General features: G+C 38.1%; 2 protein-coding genes across 9 annotated transcripts in view; one reads left to right on the top strand and one right to left on the bottom strand.

The window, feature by feature from the left end:
• Prosap (prosap) overlaps positions 1 to 14,048 on the bottom strand; it is a 253,358-nt gene that overhangs the window by 25,311 nt on the left and 213,999 nt on the right. The gene's annotated exons all lie outside the window — the stretch shown is intronic.
• LOC138402467 (uncharacterized) lies at positions 8,596 to 9,318 on the top strand. The gene is given in 7 exon segments (XM_069499159.1): positions 8,596 to 8,701; positions 8,704 to 8,755; positions 8,757 to 8,903; positions 8,905 to 9,035; positions 9,038 to 9,130; positions 9,133 to 9,221; positions 9,223 to 9,318. Coding segments are annotated over 7 exon segments (714 nt in total).

Raw genomic sequence — 14,048 nt, 5'->3', positions numbered from 1 at the left:
GTACGTAGTACGCAGTTTAAATATGTTGCATTAACTTATCAGAGATTATTACACTTGTTAGTGTTGATCTTAATCCAACCAGTTTAACCACCTTTTCAAATAACTACTTAGTTTTCAAAGGGTTTTATTTGTTGCTTGGAAATGTTATGATTAAAATATGCGTTATCGCTTCGTAGTTTAATCACATAATATGACACAGTTGATCATGAACAGTGATCATAATGTAAATAAAAGATGGAGATCAATGTTTGTACCGTTTGTACCTAACATAAATGACAAACTGAATTACAGACTTTCAGCCGTACCTACTCAGAGTCGCTTAATCATTACTTAAGATTGAGTTAAACGAGACAAAACTATATCTCTCACATAAATCTATCTCGTTTTAACTCAATCTTAATTAACGATTAGCGACTCTGAGTGCGGCGGTTTGACTTGTAAGTAGGGCCTACCTATGTATTTTATAACTCAGTTCGGTTTTCTAATTCTATGATAGATGGCCAAGAAAGCATTAAACCATCAAACAATTTTATTACTCGTCTACCCAGAGTAGTAAAAGAGATGAGGCATAAAAGATCATTCCAAAGTCTAACCCTGCAGTACAAACGTGGTATGGAACAATAAATAAACTGATTTCATATCGGCAAGTATCGAGCAGAACCTTAACGAACCGGGAACGATTCAGAATACACGATTGATGGATGCGAGATGAGCGGAATGCCACGTCCGTCGTCCAATGCTAGCAAAATAAATGTTTGCATCCAAAAAGCGAAGCGAAACTTGCCCGCAAATGGGAGAAGATATTTGCATCGTTCTGTGCTTAAGTATGGGACCAATGGGTCCAAGAAATATCTATAGTACTATGTATTGTTGAGTTGTTCTAGTTTCTCGTTACTGCTAGCATCAAGACTTACTAACATTACTTACTAAAGACTTTTTCGCAAGTGAATTGTGATACTATAGGCTCATCTCTATATATAAAAATGAATCGCTGAATGTGTTGCTGATCGCAAATCTCGAGAACAGCTGAACCGATTTCGCTAATTCTTTTTTTATAATATTCCTTGAAGTACAAGGATGGTTCATGCAGAGAGAAAAATTAAAAAAATTGCCTGAAAATGAATCGACTGTTAGGCGGTACGAAGTTCGCCGGGGCAGCTAGTTGTCAAATATAAATATATATATAAAACCACTATAAAACCAACAGCTCAAGCTTCAACATAATAAATCGCTACCATTATTATAAATGCAAAAGTGTGTTTGTTTGTTGGTTTATTAGTTTGTTCTTCAATTACGTCGCAATGATTTTGACTTTGATTTTTGACGTGATTTTTTGCAGGGTATAGAAGACATAGGCTACTTTTTATCCCGGAAAATCAAAAACTTCCCACGGGATTTTTAAAAAACTAAATCTACACGGATAAAGTCGCAGGCATCAGCTAGTTAATAAAAATTGTTACTTAAAAATTAGCTCAGCTATCGAGATTTTCGCATGTCACCTTAGTATGAAAGCGTAGAATCATTAGTTTATCTAGGCTGGTTTCCAATTTATACTTACTAAAATTTTCCCGCAAATAAAATAGAAATGGGTTATGCCATACATACATCGGCCTTTAGAATGACATTTCGTCTTTGTAGAGCGTTGTCTCTTTCACTCATATCTATATGACATTTTGTCGGTCTCAATGACAGGGACAACGCTCTAGAAATCTGCTATCTCCTTCTAAATGTCGATGTACATTACTTTCTGCCGCGTAGGTACTGTATTTAACTATTTGGTTTACTTTGGTTGCGTATGTTATATTTCGTCATTTTAAGAGTGTGTTGAACATATTTTAAATGTTTTCTCGCATGAAATGTCAGAACTTTTTGTATCAGTCGAGCGAGATATGCGTGTAGCTTGATGGTCAGCATCAGGTCAAGCCGGCGGGCTAAATAAATGACCGCTCCGGCATAGATTTATGAACGCGCCGCAAAACTATTCTGCCTACAGTCTGGATATTAATTAGGTCGTTCAAAGGCACACATAATTCAACGATAACACAGTGACAATAACATAAAACTTAACGGTGTCCCGGTTAGGGTTACCAGGCGTCACAATTTATCCAGATATATTGGTACTGATTTAATAAATTGACAAGACTATCTAATGGAAGGTATAATAAGAACAGACAATTATATTAAATAAACTTAAATCTAAATTAAATGTTAAAATAATTAATGCTAAATAACTAAACTAAATCTAATGCTATCCTTTTTGCGTGGAGCATTACGAAAGGTATAGCAATACATTTAGGCATGCCATTTTAGTTTAGTTTAGAATCTGTCTAATACCGAATAAAGGAGTTTAGAAATTGAGTAACCTACAACTGTATTAGCCACAATATTTATTTAAAGGAAGAACACTTTTTAAAATCAACAAAGCAAAATCTTTCATGGACATAATAATATTATCTTATCAAACTAAAACCCTTTTAATTATTCATGTCGCCCATGGTCACGGAAACAGCCAGAAAAAATACTTTTTAGTCAAATGTCCAAATATTTTTCAGTCCAGTAGCCCAGTAAGCAGAACCAGAGTGAACTGGCTTTGTTGGTGCAAAAGTCGCGAAAATATGATGCAAAAGTCGCGAAAATAGACAAATTATTTGAGGTACGTTGAACTTGGGCTGCCGACTTTTGGCAAGGCTTTTCAATTTTACATCTGGTAACCCTACCCGGTAAACAATTTATTAGCCTGGTAGGTACCACTAAACTGCTGTAAACATGAAAATAATAAATGCTGTCGTTAAATTTTGTGTATTCTAAATTGGGAACTTGTACCAAGTATTGCATTAATTAGTAACTATCAGGTTACCATTCCTAAAAGGATTAGAGTTTACGTAAAGGAACAAATTATTTATTATTTATTATTGAACAAGTGCTTGCGGCGCTACCAAGTAGGTATCTAAAGCTGATTGCTTGGTATGAGATTTTCAGAGACTATTTACTCCTCGGTGGAGATTTTACATCTCACTAAAATTGTTAGAATTCGGAAGTCGAAACACAATAACGTCAGAGTAAATTTGACCTACAAGATGAAGAGAGAAAAAGATCTGGATTCAAAGTAAATAATTCGGTATCACCAATTTTAATTTCACAGCGCTTCCATTTAGAGCGCTGGATATAGGTGTAAAGACAATCTTAAGTTTTGAACCAAAGGTGTAAGGTCCATTTTACTTTAACGCTGAAGTGTTTCGACGCTCGAATTCTATTAACGTTGGTGTGATGTAAAATCTTATACTAAGCCTACAGTAGAATAAAGTTGCGTTTTAGAAAGGAACTGCTTTGTAATCCCTTTCGTTTGTATAATTTAAGTGTATCTAGTACCTACTACATAATACATAACTAATAAATAAATAAATAAAATAAAAATCTTTTTATTCGTATAAACTTTTACAAGCACTTACGAATAGTCGGATGCATCTACCACTGGTTCGGAATGCCATATTGTACCTAGTATTACAAATTACAAAATAGACCTAAAATCATGTTTGGAAGGTAGTAATGTCTTACAGCACAAGGCAAGGAAAGAATCCAAAAACCATGAATTTGTGGTTACATCACAAAAAAAAATGAGTTCACGAAAGTAGCTAGTTTACTAAAACACATCATAGATGGCGCTCTCCGTAATTGACTTGCAGAGTTGCACATAAAAGTGTTATGGTACAGAACCCGCAAAAGCATTACGTGCGTAGAACAAGTCTCTGGCCACTGTTTATTCTGTATGGAGCGAACGGCAAGATTAACAAGTTTGATAGGTATATCGCGAGCCAACAACTCTGTTCACAAGAATTATTGTAGGAAGCGACAGAGTGATAAACAGTTTATGCGGACCTAAGGAATTATGATGTGTAATTTAACTGGATTAAGTGATAAGGATGATGTACTAAGAGCTACAGTACGCGGCCGAAAGTAATGTACATCGACCTTTAGAAGGAGATAGCAGATTTGTAGAGCATGTCTCTGCCGTTGAGACCGACAAAACGTCATATAAGTATGAGTGATAGAGACAACTTCGCTCTACAAAGCCGAAAAGAAGATATTAATTAGAACTCCGAAAAGTTAAAGAGGTGCATGGTCGGGATAGATCCCCGGACTCTCCGAATAAGAGGCCGAAATCCACTAGGGGACACTAGGGTATCACGGCTTAATTTAATTTAATTTATTTATTGGCATCCAAAACAGATTACAATAATAATTATAACCTAATTCCATTATACAAAGTTTCGTCCTTATTGTAATCCTAAATGGTTGCACAGCATAACCAGAGTTTAAAAAAGCACGCAAATTATAAATAACAATATAAATAAATAATAGCCTAATAATTAATTATGTAAGTAGAAGTTTGTTACTGAATTAATTTAATTATTTTTCTAAAGAAGATTGGAAATGCTTCTTAGCTACCGCGCTTTTTATAATGTATAGAGATATAGAGATTACCATTTGTTCATAGCTTTTTTTTTTTCTGCTGGTAAAAATGCTATTGGAAGGAGAAGTCAGATAACTTATCTCGTGTTGGCCGAGTGCGTGTGGTTCTATACTAGGCTCTATGGATTACGCAGCCTAACTGTAGAGTCGAAGATCACCGTAATAAATTATTTTCAATGTCGTGTCAGCTAGTCTTTTTTTTTTTTCCCCTTTCCTCTCCAATTAAGCGTCAGGCTTGTGCTAGGAGTAGGTACGACAATAGTGCAACGGGCGGGATTTGAACCGTCGACCTTTCGGTTTTCAGTCCACTCCTATACCGGTTGAGCTATTGAGGCTCTAGTCTAGACTGACTATAACAGTCCGTAGGTACCTACATAATTATTATTATTGCTAAGCTAGCTGATGCCTTTTTTTTTTTCCGCTGGTAAAAATGCTATTAGGCATGCCGCACAAGGGCGGGTATGTGGGACTCACTCGCGGTTTTTTTAACCGCCTTCAGCATACCCTTTAAAAAACCCAGCGGTACCGTACGCGTCAAGTATAAGACGTCTCAGGATCCCGGATATTGGATGCGACTGAGACGTCCTGGCGTTGATCGGCACAAGTTTACTCCCAATGCCTAGGGCGGGAGAAGGTGATCATACTGTCTCCTTCTCCTCCCCTGTCTTCTTCTGCGGAGCGGGTGGGCGTCAGCGTCCAGCTCTCGTTCTCGCTCCGCGGCCTCCTTCAGTGACATGACAGTTTCACAGAATGAGGCCATTACGCCCCAGCTCGTCTCACTACTGATCATCTCGTCTATTGCATTCGAGAGTGAGAGGCTTCCTCTGAGGGTCGACGACAGGATGTGCCGCTGAGGTCCCCATGCCGCACACTCTACCAAAGTGTGATATGCCGTATTTGTTCATAGCCTGTAATATTGTATTTGCAATACCCTGACAGGGTCTCATGTACTGCTTATATTTAGCTTTAAGCACCCACCATCAATTAATGTAAATGTACATGCAAATAAATAAATCTTATCTTATCTTATCGAGAGTTCCTGTTCAAAGAGCAGCCACAAACCAGACTAAACATAGGTTTTTACATTGACCGTACACGGCACGGCCGGGAGTCGAGACCGCTTGCCAAGTTAGGAGTTTCCGTGAGTTTTTGCTTTGTAGTGCGTCATACTCGACCCCATCGTCGATCTATGTAGATTGTAAGTAGATAGCCGGCAAATCAGAGCTAAACAAGCCATGAGTGTCATCTCATATAAGTCCCGCAAATTTCTAATGCGCGTGGCCGCCATTTTAGTGACGTCAGCACTAGACTGAAATTTCGAGCTGATGGGGTATTTTTATTTCGGCTGACGTGAAAATGACGTCATTTCGATGTTAATGAGACATGGTTCCAGCGCAATAGCAATTTGCGGGACTTATACGATCTACGATCTGAATAAATTGTAAGTTGTTAAATCAATGGTTGTAACCTTTTCGCTACTTCAATGTACTTAGTGTATGGTGAATTCAATGGAAGACGAGAAATCGAACTGACGACCCAGTGACACGGCAGCCGTCAACAGCCTCGTCGCGGCCATTGTATGCAAACACGTTTAATTGTTATCTCTCGATAGTTGATACAGTTACCTCCTCCTTTTAACACAGATTGTTTATACGATTTACGACTATGCAACTGTACGCGACAGGTCGAGATGGCTATCGGGGTGGGGACGCTACGCACACCCGTACACCCCCGTGCTAACCCGTTGCGGGATAACGCGGGTGACGTGCGGGTGTGCGGGACGTTCCCCGCCTCATACCCCGATTGCCGGACGACTAGTCGAGCATTCGTAATGGGTCTATTGAATAACGATATATTCTGTGCTGGCTACAATCTTAGAACATGACTGACAGTCTTTTTAAAGTTGAAAAAAAGGAAATTACGGTTCCTGAGCTATATTTCTCTATTTCTTATTTTCCAAATACATAAGAAGTTATTATTGTTGTTTACTTTGCTCTTTATACTAATTAGTTGGTAATTATACCTACTAATTAGTGTATAAAGAGAAAAGTAAACACCAAAGAATGTAACGAGAGCATTTGAAATAGGGAAGCAATCAATTTATAGCGTACCATGGCTTGGTAAATTGATGTGCGCCCCGAGCGAAGTTGACGCGAAGCTGTGCTGCTTTTGAACGATTGCTAATTTGCCAGGCAAGTAGTGTTAAATTAAGTAATTAATTTAAATAAAGTGCAATACAAACAGCAAAGAATGAAACGGGAGCACATAAAATAGGCAAGCAATCAATTTATAGCGCACCATAGCTTAGTAAATTGATGTGAAGTTGACGGGACTGAGTGCTGTGTTGAAAACTTGCTAATTTGCCAGACAAGTAATAAAATTATAGCAATGGGTTTCATATAAAAGAATAATGTAAACAGCAAACAAATTGTGAGTATAATTTTCTTAATATAAACTTTAAAGGAAAGGAAAATGGCGCCGCATGATAAGGAAAGCCAACCACGCGTAGCAAGATAAGGCGAGGACAAAAAGAATATAAACTTAAAAACTTATATGTTGCTTTCTTATGTATTAAATATAAATTCAAATTATCAAACGCTTTTATTACCTACTTATCGCTTTCATGTTTGGTATTCATAAGTAGAAAACGGAGTATTTATGAATGAATAACTGAGTCTGTTGGTCACTGCCGTTTTTCAGAAACTTTTAAAGCCCTGAAATCCAGAATAGTTACAGAAACTACGGCAAAAATCTAGATGCAGCGAATGAATCAGTGTCACTTGAATTACTCGTAGATATCGGTACCACGTAAGCCGACTTGCAAGGCAAGTGAACGCAGCATCAACTTTAAGTGGAACAGTGGTCAGCTGGCTGATAGATGTGTTTTGCCACATTCATGTGAGCCCCAAGAATGCGAACGGGCATTGCTAAAGTCTCTATTATAAAAAAACCGGCCAAGTGCGAGTCAGGCTCGCGTAGCGAGGGTTCCGCACTACAGTCGTATTTTTTCGACATTTTGCACGATAATTCAAAAACTATGATGCATAAAAATAAACAAAAATCTGTTTTAGAATGCACAGGTGAAGACCTTTTATATGATACCCCACTTGATATAGTTATCTTACTTCGAAAATTGAAAATACTAATTATACATTCGTTGCTTCATTATTCATATATGATTTTAGACACTGTAGTTTCCCTATTTACTTGGTAACCTCGCACAATTTTAAAGATTTATTTTAAAACAATTCAAAACGTATTTCCGGCGTACTCGCCCCCACTACGACGCCTCGGCTTTAGCTCATTCCTTTTTTGTGCGCGGTAACTATCGCACGCGCCTTCCGAGCACCATGCCGAAAAGAAGTGCGCAGTCTCAAATTGAGAAATACGCAAGAAAAATAAGAAGAAACGAATAAGGTTAGTAAAGTGTTTCTTTAAAGTGCCTTTTAGTGAAGTGAAAGTGAACATAAGTTTTGGAATGCACTGGGATTGACTGCGAGTCAATAACTTTGACATATCCCAAAACAAGATACCCACTTATTATAAAACGGGTACGACCAATGAGGCATCGGGGTTGACTGCGAGTCTCCAACGATGACCTAAGCAGACATAAGTTTTGGAATGCACTGGGATTGACTGCGAGTCAATAACTTTGACATATCCCAAAACAAGATACCCACTTATTATAAAACGGGTACGACCAATGAGGCATCGGGGTTGACTGCGAGTCTCCAACGATGACCTAAGCAGACATAAGTTTTGGAATGCACTGGGATTGACTGCGAGTCAATAACTTTGACATATCCCAAAACAAGATACCCACTTATTATAAAACGGGTAAGGCATCGGGGTTGACTGCGAGTCTCCAACGATGACCTAAGCAGAACATACGTACAATCTAAAATAGATGTAACGTTCCTCTGCGATCAGGAAAAGTCTTTTTCAAAGTATTTTCCGTTTTTCGATCTACCCTCAAGTATTTATTTTCATAAATAAAATTACAAAATTGTAATCTAAGATAACAGAGATCATGGACACAACTGTGACACGATCCCGAGTCAGCAGTAGCTGCTCCAGAAATCACACTAGAGGCGGGGCCGGTATCTAACGATAGCGCCGACTAAAATGAGGGCGTGGCTGGGCCTGACCTTCACTAGTGATTTGCCAAATTTGGGCCCAGAAATACTGGATGCCCTCGGGGAGTCTACGTCCGACTCACCAGACTACAGAGAAAAATTCACGACAATTTATCAAAATTGTGGCTTCCTTTACTACGGAAAGGTATGCCTAATCCCAGACAACTATAGGCTCCGGCAGGCGCCTAAACTAAACGCAAAGCCGCGATACTGGACATGGTCCGGAACGCAGCAACAGCTGAGTGCAGGAATCACTGCCTTCAACAGGGGTATTGATTTGCTCTTAAAGAGCGACAACAAAACATCTCAGCAGATGCAGGTTGCTAATTGATTCACATCATTTAGCAACTCAAAGTAGAATAAGACTGATAAGTTCCAGTTTAGATAAATCGTTTTTATACAATATAATAAGCGAATCCAAGCGAGATGATTAACTTTTGGCTCAACTTTATCTGAGAAGATAAGGGCTGCAAAAGCTATCGAGAAGCAGGGTCTTTTCATCAAAAGACCTGCTAAACCAAAAAAAAAAAAAAAAAAACACAGCCGTCCAGCTCTCGAGCAACTTCCTACCGGGAAAACTATGCGCCGCCTCAGTACCCGGCGAGCAGGGGGGGAGGGGCGCGGAGACCACCGCAGGAGGCCAACGACCTTAGGTGTTCGCCGCCCTTACACAGCGTCAGCGCAGCAGCCGCAGCGAGCTGCGACTCAGTGAAAGCCCCCTGCCCCAACGCAGAATCATCACTAGCACATGTACATACAGGTCGTCTTACCCATTTTTATGATTGTTGGTTAAAAATAACTAATAATAGTAGTACTAGATTGGGTTAAACATGGCTATACTATACCATTTAGAACTGTAGAAAACCAGTCTATAATAGGTACCTACCTCAAAATAGTTCTTCACATTCGGAAAACTTACAAAATGCTTGAAACAATTAATAAATTAATTGCACTAGGAGCTATATCGGAGTGCAAAAGGACAAAAGATCAATTCATATCCAAGATAGGTACCTACCTATTTCTTACTCCAAAACCTAACGATAACAAACGTTTAGTAACGAGCATTTCAAAATGGAGGATTACCGAACTGCATGTAAATTAATTCCACGTGATGGGTACCTAGCTACCATCTATCTTAAAGATGCATATTCTTTCTTCGTACCTACCTGTCCGGCCTTCTGACCGCAAGTACTTACTTAAGATTTTGTTTTCGGCCTCGTATTATTCATCCAAAATATTTACGTACGGCTTTAATGGCCTTCCGTTTGGCTTATCAGTGGCCCCACGTAGGTTTACTAAGATCATGAGGGAAGTGTTGGCATATCTAAGAAATCGGGGCTTTCAGTCGGTATGTTACTTAGATGACATTCTGTGTATCAGCGAAACAAGTAAGCAGTGCTTAGATAATGTTAACGAAACGTTAAAGATATTGCATTGTCTGTAATTATTGAACTCCGCGACAATCCTTCAAGTTCCTAGGATTCGTATAGGACACTAAATGTCTTATAAGCATGTATCTTTCCGCCGATAAGCGTTGTAAAATTGCAGAGTTGGTCACAAGTTTACTAAACTGACAGCCAAGAGTTCTATTCGTGAATTTACCCGTCTTATCGAGTTTTAGTTGCAGCTTGTCCAGTAGCTAAGTATACATGGATGTATACTAAGATCTTAGAGCGGCAAAAATACCTAGCCCTGCTTAAATATGGTAATTATGAGGCAAAAATCAATCTGTCGAACGTTATATTAGATGATCTAAATTGGTAGATTTTAAATATTGATACTACATCCAACTTTATATGACAACCTAACTTCAAACTCGAGACCTATTCCGACGCGTCTAGAATAGGCTAGGGGCTGTATGTGAAAAGAACCAAGTTAGTGGCAGATGGAAAGCCACAGAAAAAGCGAACCATATTAATTATTTGGAACTAATGGCCGCTCTTCTAGGCTTGAGGTCGTTTGCTAGCAATGTAACCGACTGTGCATTATTACTACGCATAGATAACTATATGAACCGTATGGGGGGCATACAATATCCCCACCTACACGATTTAGCTAGAGTACTTACTTTGAAAATGGGGTGAACAATGCGGACTTTGGATATTCGCATCGTAAATATGTGAACATCAAAGAAAACCGCGACGACGCGGACGACGCCGCTTCCAGAGTAATCAATCCAGATTATCCATGATAGATTTTCCATGATATCAACAATATTTTGGCCAACCAGAGATAGACTTATTCGCATCACCTGACGATGCGAAGTGTTCCAGAGGTATTCCATGAAAAACAAATCCTGACTAACTTTTCGCTAATACTTAAATGCCTTAGAAAAATCATTGATGATAAAGCAAGGGAGTATAAAGCAGTATACTGGTATATCCCCACTGGCCTTCGCAGCCGTGGTTATAGCTACTGCAAAACTTAATAGTTTCAGATGTGTACCTATTATATAAATCCCAAAAACACCTCTTGCAATCTCGTTTCAGAGATCATCATCCCTTGTACAAGCGTCTTACCCGGGCTGTCGCGAGGCTCTGCGGCAACCTTTATCCGAAAAGGCGTTTGTCCAGCATCATCTACGCTAATGATAGAACATTGACGTATTCGAGCCCTCGAAAAAATCATACTTACATTCCTAATAGTAGTTGTGCGTATGGCAGTCTAAATCCTCACCGTTCTGCTTTGTCAGCATTTATATTTATAACATCGGCTGAGACGAGTGTGTGAAGCGCCCTCTTAAAGGTGCATACAAATCGAGGCCTATAAAATCCAATTACTCGAGCACTTGGGATCCACAAGTAGTTTTAAACTTTATTTCAACATGGTTCCCTAATACCGAGCTTATCCTCGAAAAGGCCACGAATTAACTTGTAGTCTCCTTAGCACTCGGTACCTGCCTCTTATCAAGCTCGACAATATCAAGTTTTCCGAGACCGGTGCCAAAATAATGATAACAGACATCATAGAAACGTCTGCACCTGGTAGAGATCGACCAGTTTTGTGCCTGCCATACTTTAGACAAAATAAGTATTTGCCCAGCTAGTGTCCTTTCAGATTTTTTAGTATTTAAATTTACAGGTCAATACAAAAAAAAAAAAAAAAAAACTATATATAGTATATACATACAGAAAAACTTATCACTAAAAAATTTATTAGTGATAAGTTCAGATTATATTTCTATAACTAGAAATATAAGACCTGAGAGAACAAATACGCTCCTGTTAACACAGAAGCGATCATAATATAAAGCTGCGATAACGCAGTCCATCGGTAGATGGATGAAACAAGTCCGGTCAGAGAGCGGTGTACACATCGCCGTAGGTATTCGGCCGCGAGCTCTGCTGACGTCATTATCAGAACTATTCGCAAGACCACAGGCTGGACTAGCTCCTCTGACTCTTTTGCCCAATTCTACAACAGAATTATCCTGGACGAAGGGGAATTCACCCGATCAGTAATCAAGTATCAATAAATTAAGATAAGACTTGATCAATATCATTGATTAGGACAGTGAACTAGTTACTTAGATTAATAAGAACTAGGTACATATAATTATTAAAATACATAAGCCGATTTGTGTATTAATCATAAAATCTAAAATCATAATAATAACAAATTATGCTTTTAATTCCAAAACTTTCTTCTCTTAACATCTACAGTGTCTAAAATCATATATGAATAATGAAGCAACGAATGTATAATAAATGATCAAACGAACTTCCAAGTGAAGTTCGATCATTATTATATGAGTTGCTTCATTAGAATATATGATCTCCCTCCCTCCCCGATGCATGGCTTATCCCAAATAATAGAAAGTTTTGTACAAGTTACACTACATACTCTAAAATAATGAGCTAAAGCCGAGGCGTCGTAGTGGGGGCGAGTACGCCGGAAATACGTTTTGAATTGTTTTAAAATAAATCTTTAAAATTGTGCGAGGTTACCAAGTAAATAGGGAAACTACAGTGTCTAAAATCATATATTCTAATGAAGCAACTCATATAATAATGATCGAACTTCACTTGGAAGTTCGTTTGATCATTTATTAATAATTTCATGGCCACAATTTAATTTTTTTTGTGAGATGTAGCCACTGTGTATGCTGTAACAAATTCTTGATCAACGGAAAGTACCCTGTCTGACTGACTGACTGATCTATCAACGCACAGCTCAAACTACTGGACGGATTGCGCTGAAATTTGGCATGCTGATAGCTATTATGACGTAGGCATCCGCTAAGAAAAGATTTTTGAAAATTCAACCCCTAAGAGGGCAAAATAGGGGTTTGAAAGTCGCGAGCATAAGCTAGTTATACAAAAATGTTGCAAGCCAGGCGTTTCAGAAGTTTATATAAGTAGGTAAGTACTTATCTTTAACAAAATCGGCATTACGTATATTTCTTATCGCAGATATTTTGACACATATTTGAGCGTATTGCACAAACGTTTCGCGATGGTTAATCTTATCTTGAGAAATATTGAGCTTGCATCTATCAAAGTTACTAGATGTTTCACATTTTATTCACTTCAGATAATACAGATTTGTTTCGTAACATCGATGTAAGAGTGATAAGTTGATACAAAATTATTTTACACACAATATTTGTAGTTGAATATGATAATATAGATACCGTTTAAATTGACAATTGACATAAAACAAATTGTTCCATATATTTTGCTTGTTTATAATATTTAGAATATGAATGTTAGAGATATCTTAGACGGTAGGGTGATAGAAGCCTCCTACCAAACTGACCAAACTAGACCAGACCGGGAATGCAACCCAGGACCACCAACTTATAAGGCGGCAGCATTCACCACTGCGCCAAGAAGTTCGTCAATTTGTTTGAACGTAAGTAAGTAAGTATGTTTTATTCAACACGATTCAGAGATATAATAAAGTATCAATAATGAATAAGTACATAAGCCATACATCTCTTTAGTGAAAGTAGAACATGAATCATGTATCGAAAAATGTAGTGTCATGCGTGACTTGACTTGACGCGTGTACTGGAATTAAGTAAGTAAGCCATAAAATCCGTTATCTGATGGCAGCTTTACGGCTGTTCTGCGACAAATTATAGAAACAATGCATAATGTATGTAATAATCTAAACAACTTTCTTTATAAAATCTAAGCGAATAAAGTATAGTCGTTGTTCATAAAACATGATAGGTTTTAAGTACCTAATAAATCATTAATTTATATTAATCGGTTGAGTTAGGAATATTAGTTAGGGATGAGTAAAGAACATTATACCTAATAGGATGAGACGTCATAGGATGAATACGGAACAACCCTGTGTTGGGTTTTCGTGACACAGCCGATTGGGTTGAGTTTACTTTAAACTACTAGAATATAAACCCTAGTGCACTTGATCAAGCACTGGAAAGCAATGTCAACGAGCATCGTTGTTTAGTACTACTAAAATATTATACCA

The sequence above is a fragment of the Maniola hyperantus genome, chromosome 6 (genome assembly GCF_902806685.2).
Source record: "Maniola hyperantus chromosome 6, iAphHyp1.2, whole genome shotgun sequence".
Lineage (NCBI taxonomy): Eukaryota > Metazoa > Arthropoda > Insecta > Lepidoptera > Nymphalidae > Maniola > Maniola hyperantus.
Note: the sequence above shows the minus strand (reverse complement) of the source record. Positions and strands in the feature narration are given on the sequence as shown.